Below are 24,108 nucleotides of genomic sequence, written 5' to 3'. Positions count from 1 at the left end.
ATGAAGCGACAAACAATCAGTTGTGTTGTTGACTTTTCAGCAAACAGTCATACCAAGCATGCATGAAGCGACAGTGGGAAGGAAAACCTCCTCTCCAGCAGAACCCGACTCGGCGTTAATGACCATCAGGGGGGAAACGGAGAACACACACAAAAAGAGAAACAGTGATTCAGGAGTACTTTCAAATGTTAACGAAAAGTAAGAATTTAAAGGGGCAGTGTCATGTAAAATCTACTCTGTTGAATTTTGCATCATGTTATTTCTTCATGAATAACATGATGCACACAAACTGAAAAACATTTTTTTATTTATAATTTCAATTACAGCAAAGTCTTACTTGAGGTCATTTGGGATTTTCGTCTTTGTTCATCCTTAAATACATAATCTTAATGCTGAGAGGAAAAACATAATTTTCATGAAAATATAAATTAAGTTTAATTCCTAATTAAATGTCCAAATAATTTCCAATAACATGCTACAAGTTTTTAAGCACTGCTTGGGGTTTCTTTCTTTTTTTTTTTTTTTGCTTTATCTGTGGTACATGTAGACATGATTATAATCTAAAAGGGGCTGAGCACCGAAAACCCAAAAAATACAAATGTTTCCATTCACAAGACAAACGCAAACATACTCCAGGAAAATATAAAAAATCTGTCCTCCCAGCTGTTAGTGTGGCTCTTCAATCAACGTAATGTCTACAGACATCTTATTGAACACATTTTCTATGCTATGAAGTATAAAAATCTGCATTTTCCATGCATTTAAATACCTCAACTCAGACGCCAGTTCAGAAATTCGGCTGCAGAATTTGCACTCTAGATTAGTTTTGCGTGATGGTTTGGGCAAACCAGAACACACTCCGTCACACACACACATCCTGCTGACCCGGCTTAAAGTTTTGGCAGTTTTAAAGTGCTGTAGGAACATTGGGCTGCTTGAATGACAGATACTTTAAAGGAGATCACAACATCTCTCCCGTCGGGAATCACCTGCTAACGTCAGATGAAGTGGAAAACATGACACATTTGAGATGCAGACATGAAGGAAGAGCGGTCTGGCTGCACATACAACCACAATACCTACCACACGCTATCAAAAACACACCTTGAGATTTTCCCTAATTCTTTCTGCCATGATAACCTTTAGGTTGTGCAAAAAGGACGGGTGAACCCTCCACCTGCAGCTCCCCCACTCAGCTCCTTCAGACTAGCCGGCAGCAATTAGCAAACACCTGGTGGATCATTATATGAGCTACTTCTCAGTGCAAATAGAGCGATGTTGTGATAACTTCCTGAAGGAAGGAATTTCAGAAAGAGGAGTTTTTAAAGAGACAGACGCCCAATTACAAAGTACAAATGATATTTGATATACAGCTCTAGAATAAACTAAGACCTCTGCACTGAACCCCATTGAAAACCTCCGGGTTATTCCACCAAATGTTGATTTCTGAACTCTTCCTGAGTTAAAACATTAATATTACCGTTTATAAATGAAAATTAATTTGTTTCCTTTGCATTATTTGAGGCCTGAAAGCTCTGCATCTTTTTTGTTATTCTGACCATTTCTCATTTTCTGCAAGTAGTTTATAGACTAAAAGAACAATGTTCATTTTACTCAAACATAAACCTATAAAGAGTAAAATGAGAGAAACTGATCATTTTAAGTGGTCTCTTAATTTTTCCCAGAGCTGTATATTGTATTTTTTTTAACAACTGAAGCTAAGTTACTTGATTGTGCTGTAAAACGGCTCTATATGCCTGGAAAACATATAATACCGCCCCTTTAATGCTACTGTAATTTACTTTAATGACAGTAGCAGCTTCTTTAGTGGAGAGACATGTCAACAGAGGAGCTGTGAAGCAGTTTTCCAGTCTACAGATAGTTATCTGCAGCAAACACTCGGCCAATAGCGTTGTCCAGAAGAGAGGCGGGGTTAATCACTGATCGACAGGGTCAGGTGTATCATCAATAGAGAAGGGTTTGGTGTTGGCAGCATTATAATCAGCCGATTCCTCCTCCAGGAAGGCGTCTAAACAGAAAATCAAACCAGATGTTGCTTCTAAGGAGAGAAAAAAACAGAAAACAAAGCAACACACTCTGTTAGGAACATATGGACCAGTCTGGTGAATGAAGGAGGTTAATTATTAAATCTTTATAAATGAGGAGAAACTTAAAATCTACTCAGGATTTAACAGGCAAAGGGAAGCTAAAACAGGAGATTTCAGTTTTAATCAGAGCTCCTGTTTTGGATCAGCTGAAGGCTTTTGGCTGCTTTTTGATGGTTCCCTGAGAGCAAACATTTACAGTCGTTCAGCCTTGAAGCAACAAAGTGTATTAATTTATCAGTGTCTCTCTGAACGGACTGTTTCTAATTCTGGCAACAGAAAAAAATGTGTTCTTTGTTACAAAATAATTTATTTGTACTGGGAATAATATGTTTAGTATGTATCTACAGTTGTATCCAATATTATACTTTTTTTATGTATCGAGTTAAAATTCAGCCAAGACGTTAGTTTCTAAAAGTGAAAAACAATTATATGGTTATTTATTTTGTAGATCAATACACCTTTTTTGCTTTTTGCTAGGCTAATATTTGTTTTATATACACTACCTGGTGAATAAAAAAAAGGAATAAGTTTTAATGTAAATTCTTCTTAAAGATAGCATGTCGAAAATGTATATAGGAAAATCTTTGCTTCAAAACCTTCAGAAGGGTGTTTCCCTTTATTCCATGTAAACTTTTTTCTGCCATGTATTTTCCTTCCACTCAACTTTCCTTTAATATTCTTGGGAACATCACTAGACTCAACTGGCTTCTTCAGTGACAACTTCTTTTTATTGGTCTTATGTAAAATTTTAACTTTCTGAAAAGGTTTGGGGTTTTAACCTACTGTAGCCTAAAGTCGTCAAAAAAAGCCGTGGGGGAAAAACAACTTAATTTCAGCCTTTGTGGCAGGAAAACTGTTTTATAATTATATAGAAGATTAAGAATCAGCCATAAACAGAAACCAAAACTTATGACCACAAAAAAAAAACACACACACAAAAAAGTATAAATATATTAGTCCATAAATGATGACAATTAATGCAGCATTTATAGTAAAATCAATGTAGAGACAGAAACATCCATCCCAGTCCAACTGAAACCAAAAGCTACACACAAACTGAAAAACATTTTTTTATTTATAATTTCAATTACAGCAAAGTCTTACTTGAGGTCATTTGGGATTTTTGTCTATGTTCATCCTTAAATACATAATCTTAATGCTGAGAGGAAAAACATAATTTTCATGAAAATATAAATTAACTTTAATTCCCAATTAAAAGTCCAAATAATTTCCAATAACATGCTACAAGTTTTTAAGCACTGCTTGGGGTTTCTTTTTTTTTGCTTTATCTGTGGTACATGTAGACATGATTATAATCTAAAAGGGGCTGAGCACCGAAAACCCAAAAAATACAAATGTTTCCATTCACAAGACAAACGCAAACATACTCCAGGAAAATATTTAAAAAAAATCTGTCCTCCCAGCTGTTAGTGTGGCTCTTCAATCAACGTAATGTCTACAGACATCTTATTGAACACATTTTCTATGCTATGAAGTATAAAAATCTGCATTTTCCATGCATTTAAATACCTCAACTCAGACACCAGTTCAGAAATTCGGCTGCAGAATTTGCACTCTAGATTAGTTTTGCGTGATGGTTTGGGCAAACCAGAACACACTCCGTCACACACACACATCCTGCTGACCCGGCTTAAAGTTTTGGCAGTTTGTTTTAAAGTGCTGTAGGAACATTGGGCTGCTTGAATGACAGATACTTTAAAGGAGATCACAACATCTCTCCCGTCGGGAATCACCTGCTAATGTCAGATGAAGTGGAAAACATGACACATTTGAGATGCAGACATGAAGGAAGAGCGGTCTGGCTGCACATACAACCACAATACCTACCACACGCTTACACAGTGTTCCTGAGGACCATTTGATGCAGAACAACATCGTTTGCTGCCATTTCCCCACAACAAAAAATAGCCAATGAGATATATTCTACAATATAGCGGCTACAAAAACATACATACTTTGCAAATCATGTTTAAACTTAAGTACTGCCCACAGGGAGACGCGTTAGGACTGGATCATCCTAGTTTTTCCTCTACTCAGCTCATGCATTAGGAGAATCAAAAACCTAAACAATTCAAAGAAGGGAAAAAAAAAACGAAATAGAGAATTCACCCTATCTGACACATGATTGCCATTTGCAATAGATCAGCTTACAAAAAACAAAGCCCTAATCTTACCGTTTTGGGTCAAGTATGACACAAATTGTTCATAGAATGTCACCATAATCTACAGTTTCCTTTTCTTTCTTTTTTTTTTTGCAAGGCTGGCAGAATTCAAGGCTCAGTTTAGTCCGTAAGATAAGTGGAAGATACAAAGAGTTCCCTCCTTTAGTCCAGCAAAGGCAGCTGAGATAGGCAGAGCTGGATTAGATGGATCAAAACCATCACGGTCCTCAGTGCCTTGGTGAGTCCGGAGGGTTTGCCTGATAGGTGGAGTCTGGAGTCCACAGAGAAACCCGACGCGGTCGCCATGGCTTACTTCATCGGCAACTCCTGCAACAAAAAAAACACAGCAATGACGCCTCAGAACTGCATGACCAAACTTTCAATCAGTGTTTTCTATGTTTCAATATGTAATTTGACATTCCATTTTCAAATGATACAATGATAATGGCATAATAATACCAGTTTGTTCTCTCAAATATCAATAATTAAATTTTGTAAAGAACAATTCAATCTAGAACAGGAAGATATTTCAGTTTTTAGAAAAAAAAGAAAGAAAAAAAACCACAACCAAAATCATAAATCAAATGGAATATGAAACTTAACAGTCTTTCAAAAGATATTAATCATCAGAATGAAAATTACAGAGCCATTTTTAATTCATCATGGCTGCCAGTCTTAGCCAGGATTTTCTTGCAAAAGAGATTTTTAATCTCAATGGCATTTTCCTGGTGAAATGAAGGCTAATAATAATAATAACAGTAATTGATTTATTGCTTAGCATCTTCTCCCTGTGCATGTTGGGTTTTCTCCGGGTACTCCGGTTTCCTCCCACAGTCCAAAAACATGACTGTCAGGTTAAATGGCCTCTCAAATTGCCCCTAGGTGTGAGTGTGTGTGTGGAGTGTGTGTGTGCATGGTTGTTTGTCCTGTGTGTCTCTGTGTTGCCCTGTGACAGACTGGCGACCTGTCCAGGGTGACCCCGCCTCTCGCCCGGAACGTTAGCTGGAGATAGGCACCAGCAACCCTCCCGACCCCACTTGGGGACAAGGGTGTAAGAAAATGGATGGATGGATGGATTTATTGCTTATATTATTTTAACCCGCTTGCCTAAAAAAAAAAAAAATCCTTTAACATTAGGTTGCTATTAAAGGAACTATAAGAGAAAATGATATCCAGAGCTGTATGTGGAACAGGGTTTTATTTTAGCAATATTATAGATGTGAAGTGTGTCAAAATGTTTTCTTCAAATTCATTTTGTTTAATCAAAAAGTTATTTTCTCCAGACATTTATTGGTTTAAGTTCTGTTGCACTGCTCTTGGCAGTTGGTGATTACCATAGCAACCGGTAACTGACAGCTCCTTCCCCTTTTGCTGTTGCCTTCAGTACCTGTGGTATTTATTACGATCAGCTCCTCGTTTTCTTTACTAGTATTACATTTTAACATATATTTTAGACAAGTTTAATTATATGCAGGGCTTTATACACACTTTTGCCATGTTTTGTTTATGTTTTTGTGTGTTTTAATTAATGGTGTGTGTTTTAGCAGGGTTTAATTTTACAATTGAACTGCTGTCAACTGCTCACTGGGAGCTATTGCTCTGTAGTTTGTCATTTATTGTATTTTATTTAATGTATAAGGGCAGAAACTTTCTTGTTCTGTTATGCATGTTTTAATTTTTGATATAAAGTTTCAGTTATCAATTGTGTGTTAGTTTTTCAATGTTCCATGTGTGATTTTATTTCCTGTACTAAAAATGTATATTCATTGTAATTTATGTTAAAGATTAGACTGGTTATGTGGATATATTATGTAAATTTTGCTAAATACCACTACGTGATCACAGTCAACCCATTTTTTTCTGGAACCATCTGCAACTGTGGGGCAGAAGATGCTGAACTGATTTTAAACAAACTTGATTTTCTCTCGTTATAATAAAAACAGTGAACCCGAGTGTGTCTGTTGTGAAGTCAACCTACTAAACTTGAGACGAACAAGGAAGGGTTACTTACGTAAATGCTTTATGTGGGGGAAAAAAAGTAAATATTTCAATACAAATGTAGGGCAGTGGCTTAAATATGTCAGCAGACGGCTCACAGTAACAGAAACCAAAGTACGGTGTTCATTAAAGGACACACTACACCAACAGCCAGAACCCAAAGATCAAATATAACATCTTAGTGGCTTCTGCTGCCCTACATAAACATACTAAAGTGAAATCGTTTACCTGGGGGTCTTTCGTCTCATGCAGCGGTTGCTCCTCAGTCTTCACCTCAGCAGGAGGAGCAGCATTGGCCATCTGTGAGCTCCTGGTGACCGGACCCCCGGCTCGGTCCCTCTTTCTGAGCGAGACCCGCTCCTCTTTCTTCAGCTGTGCCGGCAGCGCTGCTGGTGGTGGTTTGACCACTGCTGATCTCTTAGTCGCTGGCTTTCTGCCTGTACGCTGCATTCTCATGGTTGGCCGTTGTGCTGTGTCACTGGGAGTGTCAGGAGGAGGCGAAAGGGGACGAAGAGCCGCAGCTTGGCCCTTTTTGGTTTTTTTGCGGGCGGGAATAGGTGCAGAGAGCGCGGCAGGCCTTTTTAATCGACCCACTGCAGAAGGAGGCTTTCCTTTGCTCACCTCAGTGGATTCAGGCTCTGCTGCAGTTAAACTTCGGGCTCTTCTCTTTCCCGCAGGTTTAGCCTGTGGCTCTGTCTGCACATCGTCTTCTGGAAGTCTCTTCCTATTTGTGTTCTTATCCACTAAAGAAACAGCCTCTTTTTTCACCTCTGCCAACCCTTTCTTGCCCTTTTTAGTGACGGCAGGTTTCATGGGGCAGCTGATGACCATGTGTTTATGCAGACTAGCCGTGTAGGTGAACTCCCGGCTGCAGTGGGGGCAGATGTTGGACAGCGGCACGTCTTCAGATTTGACCACCACCTTCTTTGCAGTACTGACGGTTCTATGTTTCTGCGAGATCGCCTTCTGGACCAGCTGGTTTTTCTTCTTACTCAGGGAACTCATTTTCGTTTTCCCCGTTTCCTGATTGAAGTTGAGTTTCTTTGGTTGCCCCATCCGACGGAACGCACTCTGACCTGCGACGGCGGCGGCCTCCGGTGCAGCTTCAGCTGTTGTGGTGGGCGACACCATTCCATTGGGGCTCTTCACAATTTGCTTTAGGGGAATCGGGTTTTTCTTGGGAGTGTAACGCTTCTTGTCGCTGGCGTTGGCACACACCAGTATGTGCTTGTGCAGCTCGGGCATGTTGTCGAAGCTGTTGCCACATTTGGTGCAGCGGATGGCAGTGCTGAAGGTTTGCGGTATGTTGTGGGTGGTGAAGTTTGTAGCGGAGGCCACCGAACCAGTGTGAGAGCGGCTGTGGTAGGGGAAAGGTGGCGGTTTGAAACTGGGATAGTGTTGATTGATGCCAAGTCGGACGTCGGGACCTTTAGGCTTCCCTCCCTCTGAAGCCATAATCTTTATTGTAGTGTACAGCTCCTCGTTGGGGTCCTCCGTGTTATTCCCATTCACATCGGCTTCCTCTTTTGCCGACACGTCATTTTTATTGGGCGTTCCTGGCACCGGTGTCGAGGGAGCGCTCTCCTCTTTGGCTCTGGACGGATCAGTGTAATTCTGCGGCCTCAGCTTGCCGCTCTCTACAGTAGTATGCGTGCATGACTCGCTGGGGTGAAGGTCCTTTTGGTGCTGCTGGAGGTTACAGAGGAAGGCAAACTCTTTGGAACAGACGGAGCACAGGAAGATGCGACCCACCCCATGCAGCGCCGTGCGGTGGGTCAGAACTGTCGCCTCGTCGCCAAACAGCTGGACGCAAAATTCGCATTTGAAGGGCCAGTCAGCAGCGTGATCTGTGATGTGGCCGCTAAGCTCTTTGATGGAGTCGAATGGCTCCTCGCATACATTGCACACGAAGGTCTTGCAGTACGTGGAGTCCACTTCCTCCGCCTCCCGGGTTTCAGTGGACAGTTTATCGAGGACAGCAGGCGGAAGCGAGGAGTCGTGAGGTGAGTGGTTTACAGCAGGCAAGTCGTCTTCACAGTGAAGAGGCTCTTCTTTCACTTTAATCTGTGGGGGAGATTGCAAAGCGGCTGATGGAGAGGACCTGTGTGATGCAACAGGAGGAGATTTGGAAGATGACGGTAATTCTGGTTGAGGGGAAAGAGCAGCAAAATCGGCTTTCAAAGATATTTCCGTTTCTTCAACCTGGGTTATGCTGCCATTTGTTAGACTGTTACATACTGCAGAAAGAGAAACATCAACATTTCTAGCCAGGTCTTCTGTTGTAGGTCCAGGTGGACTTGATGCTACCGACTGATTGGGGGGACTTTGGAGTGGAGTGCTTGGGTAATCTTGTGAGTCAGAAATGTTACTCTCCTCTTCATCCTTGTTTTCCTCCGATGAGAAGTTTTCGTTAGACTCCGACAGATGCTTAGGTTCATCAGCTTTCGGAGACATTTTTGGTGAGAGGACCGGGAGGGGTGAATCCGAAGGCTGCGGTGAGCTGGGGAGCGTCGGAGGAGACGGTATAGTGGGCAGAATGGGCGGAGGCGGCGTCGGAGACGTTACGCTAGAAGAGCTGGGCGAGGAGGGGTTTATTGTGACCGGAGTCAGGGAGGGCGGAGACGGGTGAGCAGAATCCGATGCAACATTTGGCGACTGAGTACGAAAACAGCTTAGGGTTGCCAGGTTTGAAGGCCCCTCCTCTCCTGGCAACGGTAGACCAACGTACTCGTTCATTAGCACCTTTTCCAACATGCTCGTGTTTGGCTTTTTCTTCTTTGCCAGCGGTTGTGGCGCTGGCCCGCCCTTTAAATCGGGTTCTGCGGCGGCTTTTCGGTTTACACTTAAATCCAGAGCCGAGTCTCCAGTCGCCTGGTTTGGGCCGTCGTTTCGCTTGCAGACAGAGCTGGACAGATCCAAGGGCTGCTGGTTGCAGGAACTCCCCCCGCCGCTAGAGGAGGCATGGCTTCCGGACGAGCTTGGAGAATCCTCATCTTCCTCATATAGGAGGCTTTCAGGAGGCGGCACACTATGGCTTTCCAGCTTTGGCACCTTGAGGGTGTTTCCGCTCGCTGCTTCAGCTTTACAGCTTTCAGTTTTGACAGTCGGACTGAGCTGTGGGGATGAAGGCGGAGAACCGGTCCTCCTTTTGAACTTTCCAGAAGCGCCTGGAAGCGCGGCCAGTCTGTGGCTCTCGGTAATAAGGGCTATTGTTGATTTTTGGAAGTCTTGTGTCTGAAGGAGCTGTTTGAGTTTAGGGGAGAGATAAATGGTTTTCTCCCTCTGAAGTGTTGATGAATCCTGCTGGAAAAGTCCTCCTACCAACAGGTTGGATGAGGACGACGTCGAGGATGAAGGCGAAGGAGCCGTTTCTGTCTCCACTTTCAGGCTGGTGACGAGGGGGGGAGTTGATGTTCTTCTTTTTGCTGCAGGCTGCTCATTACTAGTGATTGGCTTTGTGGCGTTCGTTCTCGCCTCCACCTTCAGTGCTTGACTAATCTGATTTGGGCTGATGATGACCGTGTCCAGGCCAAACAAAGCCGCCGACCTCGTGTCCACTTCTATCACCTCACAGCTGCTTGCCGTGCTTGTTGACACAATCTTGCCATCAATGTAGAAACTGAGGTTCTCCGAGATGTTTTTGGATATGTCGATGGCGTAATCGTCTCTGTCTGCCTCGTCCTCCGTGTCGGCACTGGGCATATAGACCAGAGGAGGGCTGGCGCTCGGGGACGTGCCAGGCTGCTGCGCCGACGCCTCCTGCAGCAGCATGCCTTTCCTGCGAACTCCTTTCGGCAACAGGTGGCGCTCATGTATTCTGCGTTGGTGCCTGCGCATGTTGGTGTGTGTGCCGAACGCTTTGTTGCAGTACTTGCAGGGATGAAGCTCCTTTGACTCCCCGTTCTCATCAAACATCGATGGACGGTCGGTGTGGAGTCCCAACTCTTTCCTCTGCATGTCAAACTGGGACCCTATGGCTATGAGCTGACTGGTTGGACTGGTGCAGTCAGGACTTGAATCAGTCTGCCCTGCAGGACTGAGGAGGCTGCCAACTCCAGCCTGGGAGCCGGGCATCTTCTTGGATCCGTTTTCGTGCCGTCTTTCATGCCGCCGGCGCCCGACTTGTGAGCTGAAAGGCTTATTGCAGTATCGGCACTTAAAGACTTGTGCTTGTTGGTTGCTGATGCCATGAACATGTATATGGCGCTCCAGACCTTGTCTGGAGGAGAAGTGGCGCTCACAGTGGTCGCAGGGATAGGATTCTCCTTGGAGGTCTTCCTCCAGCTCCCCGTCGGGGTCCTGCTCAGTGTCTCCACCCCGCTGGGCTAGCGGGGGGCTTTCCTGTGGATCCTTATGGCTTTCTCCACTGCCAGATAGCAACGAGCTCGACTGCTCGGATAATTGCTTTGAGGTTTGGTGCTGCATTTCACAACTGTCATCGCCATTCTCTTCTTCCTCGTCCTCTTCATCTTCCTCATAGTTTCCCCTGTCCACCCATGATGCGGACGTGTCCTGAAAATGCTTGTGGTTGGTGCTTCCTAAAGGATGGGCTTCATGGAGTTCCTGAGAGGTCCCTGACGGTCTCTCACCCTCCTCTTTATTACCTGAGTAAAATAAATGAAAATTGTGCTCCCTTAGTGAACATATTTTGAATTAATGGGTCAAAGTAGAGCATTAATTACCAAACATTTGTTTAACTAATGAATAAATGCTCACCTTCTACCCCCTCCCACATTTCCCTGGCAGTAGTTTTGGCTCCACTTGTTTTCTTGAATCCACCCAAACCAGCCTGTCTGGCTTTCTCCACCAACTTTCTTCTAGCTGAAACACACACACACACACACGCACACAATCCGTATTAGTCATGATCACAACAAAGGTTTACAAGGAAAAGGCTCCAATTATGTTGACAGAACTACTAAAGAAAATAGTTCATCACCAAATTTTATTGGGAAATTTGTCATTTATCAATAAATTATAATAACCAAAAAGGTCAAGTTTCACTGCAGGCACAATAATAGCATGAAATGTCAATGAACCTCTATGAACACATTTAAATCTGCAACTATGGATGTGTGATATGGACTTTAAAGTCATGTTGGTACATAGTATACTTATTTAACTGTACCACTGTACAGTCAGAACTTCAGAAAAACAAAACACATGCCCAAAAATAAAACTTTACAAACATGTAACTATGCTGCTTAACAGAACACTCACTGCATTTTATCATATTTTGACATGTAAATTGCATCATTTACCGACGTTGTCATGGAAACCAAGGGAACCATAGCTCGGATAGTAAAAGTAACGCACCCAACCACACAAAAATTTCTCAGTATTATCACAGGTTGAATAATTTTTATTATAACAATGTGAGTGCATCCCCATTTCTAAGCTGCAGTCTACTTCAGAATGACACCAGAAGTTAGTTTGACTGGATCAGCTATTCACTTTATTAAAAATTAAATCACTGAATGCATTAGGAGGAACCTTGATCTGAGAATCATTTTAAGACGACAGCATTGTAGATACATTGTCTCCATCTTTTCCTCACTTCACCAGGTCAACAATATCAGAAACTGTCCACATCAGGTTTACAGTCTTGTGATTATTTTGATGATAGATTGTAATGTCTATATTTGTCCTGATTAAAATCAATGAGTCAGTGATTACTTTATTCCCTCTATGCTTTCTGTGCATGAACTCTCTGTTTTTAGAGCCAGCAAACATTTTAAATAAAAACTGTTTTTTTTAAGAACATACGTTTAGTTTGAAGACTTTCTATTTGTTAGATTTTAAACTACAGCTGAACAAAGATAGTCCAGATTCCTTAAAGGTTGTGAAACATCCCTTTAATAAAACGCCAAGTTGATTTAAAACTTCAGAGCTGTCCACTTGTCGACTGTATTGGTATTTACATAACTACTGCTGGTTGTTTTTCTCATTTCAACACTACTCCACAACATTTAATCTTTCTCATCTCCACCAGATGTTTTTATGCTTATACCAACCATGACTGGAGTTTGTTATCTGTTGAGTCTCGGACATTTCAGTAAAAGTTCAGTGTGTGCTAATGGTGAGAAATGATGCAGCGCACCATGGCGGTCCCTGTGAGTACCGGTCCAAACACGGCCTGCGGCTATGCAGTGTTTAAGACACTCATGCAATGCAGTGGTGCTGCAACTGAAGATGAGCTCCGTTTTAAACAAACAATCTGAATTCAACGTACTGGAGATACTGGAAATTATTCTGTGTAAACATTTTTTCAGAGTGCTACTCCACACATTTTTAAATTGCGCAGCTAAACTCCGGCTTAAATTTGTGATTTGTCATAAAATGCTAAAGGAAACCAGATGTCTCATCTTAAACTGTGCGATATTAAGCCTCAATTAAAGTGAGTGCATCTTTAATTTGAGCTCACGCTGAAAAAAAAGTTGTTTTTCCAGAAACAAGCCGATCCCAGAGCAAACCGTCTGCCCCACTCCCAACATCCTGTTTCTCAGTTTGAGGTTTAATTTGGGCTCCTTTAATGAAGGCTCCTTTCATCATCTCCTTCTGCAATTGTTTAATCACACTTAAGAACAGAGTGAGCAACAGCAGCTATTTACCAAAAGGTTGTGTGATGACAGCATATGTCGAGAGAAAACACTTTTCTACAACCTTAAACCAACATTAAGACGAAAGTCTCCTGGCATTTAGTTTAGTTTTGATCTTAAACCAATTTTTAAAAGAGTAAGTATAATGTAATTATTTAATAGTTGTTTTGTTGAACTTGCAGCTAGACAGGTTGTGGTCTGAGGCCTAAATTCATATAATTATGTTCTTTACTTCCTTATGTGTATTATTAGACGTGCATTAGATCTGTACTATATAAAGTCATGAAGGTCAACTTAAAAAAAACCAAACATTTCTATCAAAGTATAAATAATAATTACTGATATGGCCATTAATAATCATCAAAAATTACATTTCCTTTCCGTTTAAATATGCAAAGCAGTATATTGGTGGAAAAATTTATGACATCACAGTAGTTGAAGTTGTTGAAAGGTGTTTTGCCTGCAGGGCTTCACAGAAACGCAGCCCTGCAAGACAGAAGCATCAAAAACAAGTCCTGGTCCGTAAACTCAAAGGATAATTATTCTACTTTAGAGCTATGAAACGTAGGAATATCAGAAGCAAACGTGTGAAACGATCATAGTCTCTCTTTTTCAACTAGATAAACCATTTTAAAAAGCCTTGTAGCCATACCTAACACACAAACAGGAAGTCAATACCAGCTATCTTGAACTGCACTGTGTGAAAAAATCATTATTTATAGGATGATGTTCTGTTTTGATTAAACTTTTTTTAGTGAATTTATGTCAAATTGCTGTTTGGCTGCTTAATATAATAGTAAGGCGGAACAAAGATGGAGTGCGGACTTTTGCGACACAGGTTAGGTAAATAGTTTTTCACTAAGGTAAAATCTAAAAGAAAATGTTCTCTTCTGGCAAAAAAAGAAAATAAAACAAAACCTGCCCATGTCTGTGGACCACAATATGTCAAGCTTACTTTAGCAAAACCTCTTAGCTTCAGCTGTGATACATTGTTTTTCTCTGTGTTTGAGCCAAATGCAGCTGGTGTCTGATTATCTGTGAATATTTCAGCGTTCCTTTCTTCGTTTATGTGAAGCATTAACTAGAAGTAACTTTCCATGGTCACACAACATGTTGAAGGCAGCAGATGGACTTGAGCTTGAATGGCATGAACGATGGTTTCCTAGAAGTAATGTTTAGCTACGTCACTGCAGAGTACTTAAACACATCAATAAATTATGGACTTATGCAGAAAAAAGAAAGACTGTACGATCAGTGAAAGCTATTTTGGTGGCAAAGTTTAAACATTCTGGTGCAGATAAAGTTAACAATACTGGTGAAAACTGGTGTATAAATTACATCTAAATTCTTTCAGAATTTTCATATTTTTTGAAAGTGCTCGTATGACTGAGCGCACCACAGAGAGCTTTTAAAAATCTCCTTGAGGTGCCGGTTTGTTTGGTCTCCAAGCTGCCGCTACCAGATAATTCCCCAGATTTCCTCCCCTTTACTTTGTCATTGAAATCCTCCCATTTTGAAGCCAAATTCTGGCTGGAGACTTTTAATATTGCTACTTTTATTAAACCCTGTGTTCCAAACGCACGGCCGTCACCCTTAAGCAATTTTCGGCTGCATTCTAGATTTATTTTCCCCTGATTGCATACTTCTCAATTTCCGTCAACAAAATTCAAAGAACTGAACACAAGTGGGAGGGAAAAAAAAAAATCACAATTTAAAAGTTAACATTATCACAGATAAAACTAACACTCACTTTTACAAACTATCATCTTAACGCTTCTTTGATAAGCATGGCCTTGAATGCGTCAGGAATAAAATGATAACAAAATAAAGGAGTCTGGAAAAAAAGATTAGCTCACTTAACTTTCAGTCTCAATGTTTCCTTTTCATGGGGGATAAAGCAGGATTTGTCTCGCCATATATCTCATTACAACAGAGTCAAGGTTTCTGTTAGCTGTAGGACAAATGATGACCTACACTGGGCTAATGTGACTGGAATAATCTAATGATATAGGACATGTTTATAAGTAAAGCTTGACAGCTCTAGCTGTCTTCTCTGAGTTAACTCGCTGCTTTGCTTTATGGAAATACATGTTCAAAGTTCATACTTGTGAATGTAGGAGCACATGACAGCCATGTTGGATGTGTTGACACTAATTTGGGAGAAGAGTTGACAACATAACCCGTGTGTTTTCATTAGCCATGATTGAGTTTCTGAAATAAATTATTTAAAACTGTTGTGAAACAGACGTAAAAACAAACATAAAATTTGTGGCACTTTGTTTGAGTTGGCCGATTTGAATCCATTGCTTTAACGGCAACTAAACGAAAATATTAGAGATTAATTTCGTTGATTTTGACTGAATTAGCAGTGGTTTCATCCACCCTGTATGCAATCTGCTCCTCCACACCGAGATGTCCGTGCGTCCAGACTAGCCGTTTTTAGCCTCATGCTAGCGTTCAACGCATTAAACTGTAATAACTCGATGAATTTGTGATTACCTACCGCAACCACAGTCAGAGCCAACCCGAACACGCTACACAGCCTCTGTATTTTAAGGCTGCAACCAAATACTGAGCCCAAACGAGACTACGGTCGGGATAAGGAAGCTGGCTCGTTAGCTAACTTGCTAGGCCATCATCAAGTAGAGAGGCTCGGGCGATGGATGAACTCAAGGAAGGTCACATCATCAACAACGTTGGGTCCAGGGGAAAAAAAACCCAGCTCGGAAACTCTTTAAACACCTAGATACGACAATCCAACCCACTCTGCTGGGGTAATACAGCCAAATTAAGCAGTATTAACGAGTTTTGGGTGAGGTGTGAAAGTGGAGAAAAGCCCCATACATCGCACGTTAGCTTCCTTTTAGTAATAGCCAGCTAGCTCCTCAGTTATAACTTTGGACCGAGTGGCGGAGGAAACAACACGCAGAGTGAACTCAAGCTTTCAGCGTGGGTCTGTATTAAGGCCTCACCTCGTTTCGACCTGGGTGAGCTCCTTCTGCTGGCTCTTTCTTCTTCCAGCGCAGCTGTTATCTCGGGGTTGTCTTCCACTGTGTACCACACCAGCAGCTCCTCTCCTGGCCCGATAGGCTGCAACGATGTGAGATGAACCCGGCAGCCAATCAGAGCGCGGCTTGCTGGGAGGCAGCGCTCGGGTATTTGGACTACTGTGCATCTAATCTGTCTTATAACGCTTATGGAGCAGGGTTATTAACAGAGCTGGGTACAGCACCCAAAAATTATACACTCCAGCAGGAGTAGCAGTACTTCCGCATAGTTTTTACTCAAATTAAACTAAAACATATTTGTTAAAAAACACTACTTGGTGGGCAGAGTACCCAAAAGTTGTACTATACAGTAGCACTACTTAAATGTGTTTTTATTAAAGTAAAAGTAAAAAGTAGCCATCCAAGAAATTACTCAAGTAAGAGTAAAATGTATTTGGTAAAAAGGTCCCTCAAGTACTGACTAACTGATCAAATTATCAATCATTTAATATTTAACAATTACATTATAAGGTGGACTAAAATATAAAATCAAGTGGAAATTTTGGTATTTTAAGAACAAAAATGACAGCAATTCATACAAGTAACAAAACAAAACAAAAAAATTATCAAACTCAGGCAAAAATTATGTTACTCCAAATCAGTTTTTTCATTATAAAATTTATGAAACTTTAATAAAAACTGCAGGTCTGTGTCTGGTGAATTTTTGGTTAAAACATGTTTGTTTTTCATTCAGTGGGTAGAGAGTCCAGACATTTTACTCAAGTAAGAGTAAAAAGTACAGTGTAGTAAAAATACTTCTATAAGTTATTTAAAAAAAAGTTATTCAAGAAAATTATAATAATAATATAATAATAATAATTATTATTATTATTATAAATGTAACTAGTTATAACCCATCTCTGGTAGTTGGAGTTTCATCAGTTTCATATAGAAAGAAATTGATTAGGAAAATAAAAAAAGGTTTGATTTTGTTATTTTGTAATTATGCTATGTTTTCATTTTGGTCCTTGAAAATTCCACAATATCCACATAACTTTATATTTTGATCTGTTTGATTTTTAAATATTAAATTACGTTTTGATCAGTTACTTGGTCCTTGCCTATTCACCAAATACTATTTTACTCTTGAGTAATTTCTTGGATAGATATTTTTTACTTTTACATGAGTTAAAAAAAACAACAAACAATCAACCTCATAGGTGATGCATTTGTAAAAATCCTAACTACTTTACAACCTAATTAACATTAATGCTGCTTGGAGCTGCAGCAGAACAACGAGGTTTAATTTTAGGAGAATTAATTTGACAACTTTAATGTGAATCACTTTTTTTCTTAACCCTAACATGGGAAGGAAAATAATATCTTTAAACTTGTTTTTACATAAAATTCTAAAGATATTAATTTCACCAAAATGAAATAAAAACATACACAGATTAGTTTGATATTTCTGACAAGGGTTTGAATTTATTGTTTAGAGTCAATTTATTTCTGGTGTCTGTAACATCATCAATGTCTGATCCATTTTCTAAAGCCAAAGTGTGAATGATGGCCTCTAAAATCTGGGAGGATCCATCAGGATGATAAAGCTTTACTGTGTGGTTAGCAGCTGACAAGATAAACGTGTAGCTGTGAAAGAAAATGGGAACAAAATGTGGAGGTAGTTTTTCCATTTCACAGCTTCGAATGAAAAAAATCAGCAGCTTTACCAACTAAATTAGGCAAAGCTTTTGACATGTGAACCCGTCACATGTGGTACCGACTCCACCTGCTTCACATGTGTAGCAGGAAAGTTTTTACCAAAACTATCAGTGACTGAGGATTTACAATCACTAACAGAAAAAAGAGGAAATGGTAGAAGAACAGACATCAGAGGATATCAGTGGTGGCATCTAACATTGAGCCATAGGAAGTTACAGGAGCAGGTAACATTTTTCAACCAGCTGAGACCAGAAAATTAGTTTTATCTAGTTTTATCAGCAGTTTTGCTGCTGAATAAGATGCATCCAGTAAAGATGAATCCTTGCTGCATTCTTGATGGTTATGCAGGAGGCTCCACTTCTGCTTTTCAAAGTGTGTGATTACGCATTGAGTTGGGGGTTGTGGTCAGCAGCAACTTATTTGGTTTTAAAGTGACGGCTTATTCTGAAATGAGCTCCAAGCAGGCAGAGCTGAGCATTTATCTCATTATCCAAGAATTATTTTGTGCATAAAAAGTAATAAACAAGGTTTATACAGCCCATAGAACCTATCCTAACCTCTTCAAGGAAGCATTATGGGTCACCTGTATTTAAATCTTAGTGTATGTAAACCTGTGGGATTGAAAAAAGGAAAAAAAAATCTCTCTCATTATGCTTGTATTTATTAAATAGAAATTGTTTTGGTCATCCAAAAAAAACAACAGGAAATTTTAGACAGTGTATGTAAATATGTGGTTTAGGTTGTATTTTAGTGTGTTAATTCAGTACAAACTAAACTATGACTTCATGTAACAAGATGTCTGCTTTCCAAAAACCAACCCAGATCAACCAGTTCATGAATCTACAGCGTAGCGGGTTACATGTCCAGACGTCAGTCTTTAACTTACCCTCAAAACTTTGTAGTAAATGGCTCTGTTGATCTCCAGTGGAAACAGATTCTGCTCCTCACTGGAACGAGCCCAGTTCACGTACCGGAGCCAGTTCCCCTTCAGCGGGTCTGTGGCGTCGATGCACATCCATCCCCGAGCCGGGAAATAAACCTGCAGCGCACCATCGAGACGACCAGATCAGAACATGAGCCGCCGGGCCGCGTGACGCAACTTTTAGGGTAAAACTCGGGTCACGCTTGAAAATTGGAAGCTGAAATATTATTTATGACATTAATCACAAGTACACTGCAAAAACACAATGAGTTTGGTCTAGTTTTTAGGGCAAATATCTTAGAGTTGAAATAAAATAAAACTAACTGAAAGATAACCTTTCAGAAAGATAGAGATTGTATAAGTAAATTATTCCTTCATATCTATGAAAAAGCATCACCTTTGTTGGCAGATTATTTCACTGATAACATCTTGTTATCACTGCTAGTTAAATAATCTAGTGATCTAGTAATAATCTGACAGATTATTTCACTTTTAACTGTGAAATAATCTCCCAATTGAACAGTCACTTTTTCATCAATATTAAGTTATTAGTGACTTGAAATAAGATCCTGTATTTTTCTGAAAAGTTGTTTGTAAGTTTATTTTTCTTATTTCAAGTGTTTTCATATATTTGCCCTAGAAACTGGACCAAAAACTTGGTAAGATTTTGTGTTTTTGCAGTGCAGTAGCAGTGGGGGTGTCAAGAAGTTTTCATTTTAACCTGTATTAAAACTCCTGCACTTGACTAAATCATTTGGAAAGTCTTGTTAAATCCAGACACTCGTGTTGTTTTAGATATCCAGGCTCAGATTTTTGGCACCAGGACGGCAGAAATCTTGGCAGAGATACTTAAAAATAATGATTATAGTAATTCATCAAACGTTAATTTATTGTTTCCCAGACTGTGACTCAGTGAAGGTTTTCAGACTGTTTTGTTTTCCATGTGAAAATGAATTATTGTGCTACGCACCTCCCACATGTAAACATTACTGGTGACCTGTGACCTCTTCTTCTTCTCTCCAATAAATGGACCAAACCGTTTCCCCTTTGGGATCACTTTGGTGGCCCAAACACCTAAAAATACAAAATACATTATTATTATTAGTAGTAATAATAATAATAATAATAATAATAACATCTTTACAGCAGTAATTAATTTAGATTTATCTTCTATTCTGTTATCTAATTTCTGTTTTTATTTTTAACTGAGTAAACACAGTTTAGTTGCACCAAACTAAACTAATCTTTTGAAATCTGCTTTTGCTTAAATTTGTTTGTTGTAATTTTTATATTGGAATGTGCCACATAGAGTTTTACTGACCATGAAAGCTGACATATGAGTTAATGCATGACTCCATGTTTATTTATCAATTTAGGACAAATCAATGTTTTGTTTTTTTGCTACATTTCAGTTTATAGATGTATAAACTCAAACAATTTAATCTTTGTTCAAAGAATTACATTTACTTTCTACCCTTTTCAAAAAAGAAAAACATTAAAGCTCCTAAAACCTGCAGATTTTATATTTTCCATTACATTCGTTCAATAAGCAATGAGCTAGCTCGGTAGATCCTACTTTTGCTCTTTCGCTGCACTTCTACCGACTTCAGTCTAAAATGGAAATAAGAGAGGAACGTAACATATTACAATTCAGTTCTTTTTATTGGCATTTTATTTCTAAAATAAAACTTCTAAGTAGGTGTTTTGGTGTTTCGACTCTGGTCACTTTTATTTGGTAGGAGACGGAGTGAAAATGGGTTCTGGGGTAATAAAAGCATGCAGATCCCTGTACTAACTATTTACTAGATATAAAAGTTAAGCTCAAAACTGCTACTGGATTACCATGATCATTTAATTTAACCACCGTGTTTATTTTGGCTGGCAGTAATGTTAACCGTTTGGAGTGACCAGACCTGAACCCAACAGAATCTGTGGAGGCACAAAACATTAGGATGAGAAGGAATTTACTGCTGTAACGCTGATACAGATGTTATTTATGATTATGATGGGTTTAAATAAATGTAAATAAATTCCAGACACAAACTTCTTATTCAAATTTATAATATGAAGTTGCCATGGGTATGAATAATTCTGGCAAATTTTGACAAAATGTGTTTCTCATTTAATTATTTTTGATGTCTTTAGCATTTACAATAACAATTTTTACTGTAGTGCAGCCATGGATTAGCAACTACAGAATTGCTGATCTTAGTTATAAAAACGTGGGAGAGCAGGAAAACTCACCGATGCGGCTCGGATTTACGGCTGACGGTCCGAGATTCAGATACTCTGGCAAGCCGCTCCACACATGAGCAGGAATTTCCTCCAGACTCTCCACTGACTCTCCAGAAAAAGCCATGTTCCACCCTAAGTGACACCAAAAGTGGGAGGGGGTGACAACACACTGAAAGTTACTCAAGTTATCAGAAAAGCTTCAGTTTTTAAAATGTTTCATCGTCACATCAGCAGCAACACGAAGCAAAGTTTGAAAAATGGGTAAATTCATCGTTGTTCTAAAAAACCTGAAGGTAGATGCCACATTTATCAGACTTATACTTTCACTTTATTTTGTAAAGATCATGTTTAGCATGAGGAACAAACTTCCACTATTTTTGGTCAATTACATTTAAAACCCAATATTTATGCCCAATTCAGGAAAGTCTAGAAAGATGTCATGGCTTTTTAAACTTTTAACAGGTTATTTTACAACGAGACAATAAATCAACTGTGTCTTTTTCTGCTGACTTCCACACAATAACAGTATATATTCTGATAAACAAATGATCAATATCAATAGATAATATATCTGATAGAATACTTAATATTCAAAATATAGAACATACGCTGAACTGCAATCCAGAACCGCACAGCATTCTGGGAGATGTAGGCAGAGGAAAGGCTTCAGCTTTTCAAGGTTAGTTAAGTAAGATTGGTGGCTTCAACTCACTCACTCGTTACCTAGCAACTCATTCTTTGGTTACCTAGCAACAACCTGCTGAGTAACTGGCACAGCAGCAGTCTAACGTTTCGCCTCTGTGCCTCATAACTGCTGGAGAAAACAACAACTTTGAATTTAAACTGTTGATCAAACAGGAAATGTCACGCCACCAGTTTGTCAGTATTTCAGATATTTAAAACAAAAACTAATCAGTAATTATCTGAAATTATTATATCGTTTTTCAGCCATATTGTCCAGTCCTATTCATAACATTTGAATTAAATGGGCTGCATTTTAAGAAAACACCTCAAGCACTCGTTTTCTGAAACATCATAAAATAAAAAAAATAAAAAGATTCAAGAATATTTCAGGAAGAGAAACTCATTCAGGTGTTTATCCACTCTGGCTCCCAGAGCTCAGAGAATAGACTTTAAAATACTGCTGTTCGTTTATAAATCACTGAACGGCTTAGCATCACAGTACATTAAAAGTCTGCTGTTGCTATATCAACCTTCCAGAAAACTCACAGTTCTGGTCCGCAGAACCAGAACCAGTGAAGCAACATTCAGCTTCTATGCTCCACAAATCTGAAACAAACTTACAGAAAACTGCAGCAAAACTGCCAGAACACTGAGTTCCTTTAAATAAGAATCAGAACCAGGGTCTTAAAAAGGCTCAACAACCATAAAGGAGGCTAGTTCTGGTTCTGTTCTGGTTCTGTTCTGTTGACGACCAGATCCACCGCACATGATGGTTCAAAGGAAGATCTTCACATAAAATCAAGATGGTTCTGGACAATCCTGACCATCCGCTCCATGAATCTTGAAAAACAGAATCAGAGGCTTTTTCTGAATCCCTGTGATGCAGACAGCTACAGGATATTTTTACTACCCACAGCCATCAGCTGCTTTAATTAAATGAGCTACAACAACTTTTAGTTTCCCTTTGGGATCAATAAAGTACTTTTGAATTTAATTCAGTTTAAACGCCGTCTGTTTAGAGTTACCTTTGGTTTCTAGTAACTATCCATAGAGATCAATACATTTTATGTGGATTTTATTGATGATTTTGATGATCACGTTTGACTAAATGTAATGTTTGTTTCATAATTATTGACTATATGATGTTTTTATGGTGTGAAGCACTTTGAGCTGCTTTGCTGCAGAAATGTGATAAACTGAACTCAAATCTGCTTTAAACTTATTCAGTTTTTACTGTTTGTTTTGTTTTCATGATGACGTTTGTTCACAAACGTCCTCTAACAAGACTGTCACAGAACAGCCGGATCTATTAAATTACATTCAGGGTACTTTAATTAGTTGCATCTGAGTAAACAACAAAAGTCATTCACAATAACATTTATGCAGTGTTATCATGTTGCTCTGGCACTTAAAATCCAAATAACAGGAAAAAATGAGAAAAGTTAAAAGTAAATGAAGAGTTTTAGTAATGCGTTACAAAAAATAATTTTAAAAAAGGATTTTTTCTTGTAAGAAAGATTAAAATTCTCTCCTCAGCCCCCATTTTCTAGAATCTTGTTCACTCGTCTTAGATCTCCATCCAGGAACATAAACATGTTTTCTTCCTCCAAAGTGGGAGGAAAGCAGATTGTTGAGGACAACAATGAGCTGCTGAAGTGAGGTGGGCTGGGCTCTCACTCATCACCTTCATTAAATATGAATCCATCCCACAAGGTCCCAGCGCAGACATCCCGACCTGACCCAGTCCGACCCGACATAAACATGAGGAATCCACCATGGAAACCAGCAGACAAATGACAGCAGAAACGCACATTATTCTCTTTGTCTCCATCTGACTGGATCACGCTTCGCCTTTTTTTTTTTTTTTTTTTAAAGCTGATTTCTGCTAATAAAATGGATCAACTTTTTATTGGCCAGCCCATTCACGTTGATTAATTAATTAATTAATTTTTTTTTTTTTTTACTGAAGTTGCGATCGGACATTTTTAAACCTCCCTCGTAACTGAAGTTCAATCAACAAACCATTTTTTGCACCGCCTCTGCGCGTACAGCGGCGTGCGCAAAGCGGGTTTTTACACCGTTTTTTCTAAAATAAAAGTTGAATAAAAGACATTATTTAAAAGGTCCAGAGCAGCAGCGGCTGAGGGATGTAGTTTATTGTTACCCCTGGCTGTATGCAAGCCGTCCTCTCCCCTTTTCTCTAACTCTCTCTCTCCCCCCGATCCTGCTGCTGCTGCTCCGGAGTAAGGTGGTTTGTTGAGGCTTTTTCTGCCCCCATGTTCCCTCCCATAAGGTGGCTTTTGGGGAGCGGGGTTTAGGATACTCGGAGGCGCACTTACCTGCGTTTGTCTGGGACCTGGGGCTTGGGGTTTTAATGCTCTACCTGCTTTCCATCTGCTGAAAATGGCGGATGGAGGCTTGACTCGGGAGGCTTTTCAGTGGAGTCCGGATCGTGGTGCGGTGGAGTTGGGAGAGGCAGTCTTGTCGGAGCCGATGGTGGAGCTGCGAGGCTCAGGTCAGACCGGGAAGGGCGAGAAAAGGCAGCTTTTCTAGGAGGCAGGAGGCTGTTTTCCTCCTGCAGGTCCGGTCCACTCTGCAGCCCCACAGCCAGAAACCAGGCCAATTAAGTAGATTCATCTGTGAGCATAATGGGCCTGTAGGATGGTGCCATCT

General features: G+C 39.9%; 1 protein-coding gene across 2 annotated transcripts; it reads right to left on the bottom strand.

Annotated features, from left to right (window-relative positions):
- Window positions 1-290: 290 nt before the first annotated feature.
- prdm2b (PR domain containing 2, with ZNF domain b) lies at window positions 291-23,911 on the bottom strand. Of its 2 annotated transcripts, none has more exons than XM_081607041.1 (8): window positions 23,775-23,911; window positions 20,761-20,883; window positions 19,487-19,590; window positions 18,481-18,633; window positions 15,861-15,978; window positions 11,006-11,110; window positions 6,518-10,893; window positions 291-4,618 (listed from the first exon to the last, which is right to left on the bottom strand). In XM_081607041.1, exons 2-8 carry the CDS (start codon window positions 20,873-20,875, stop codon window positions 4,601-4,603), a joined length of 4,989 nt encoding a protein of 1,662 aa, XP_081463167.1. In that variant the 5' UTR covers window positions 20,876-20,883; window positions 23,775-23,911; the 3' UTR covers window positions 291-4,600. The 2 variants fall into 2 exon arrangements, with proteins under 2 accessions (XP_081463167.1, XP_081463168.1); XM_081607042.1 differs by lacking the exon at window positions 23,775-23,911 and adding an exon at window positions 21,360-21,457.
- Between the last annotated feature and the right edge of the window lie 197 nt (window positions 23,912-24,108).

The sequence above is a fragment of the Poecilia reticulata genome, chromosome 5 (assembly GCF_904066995.2).
Source record: "Poecilia reticulata chromosome 5, P_reticulata-male-v2, whole genome shotgun sequence".
NCBI classification, from domain to species: domain Eukaryota; kingdom Metazoa; phylum Chordata; class Actinopteri; order Cyprinodontiformes; family Poeciliidae; genus Poecilia; species Poecilia reticulata.
Note: the sequence above shows the minus strand (reverse complement) of the source record. Positions and strands in the feature narration are given on the sequence as shown.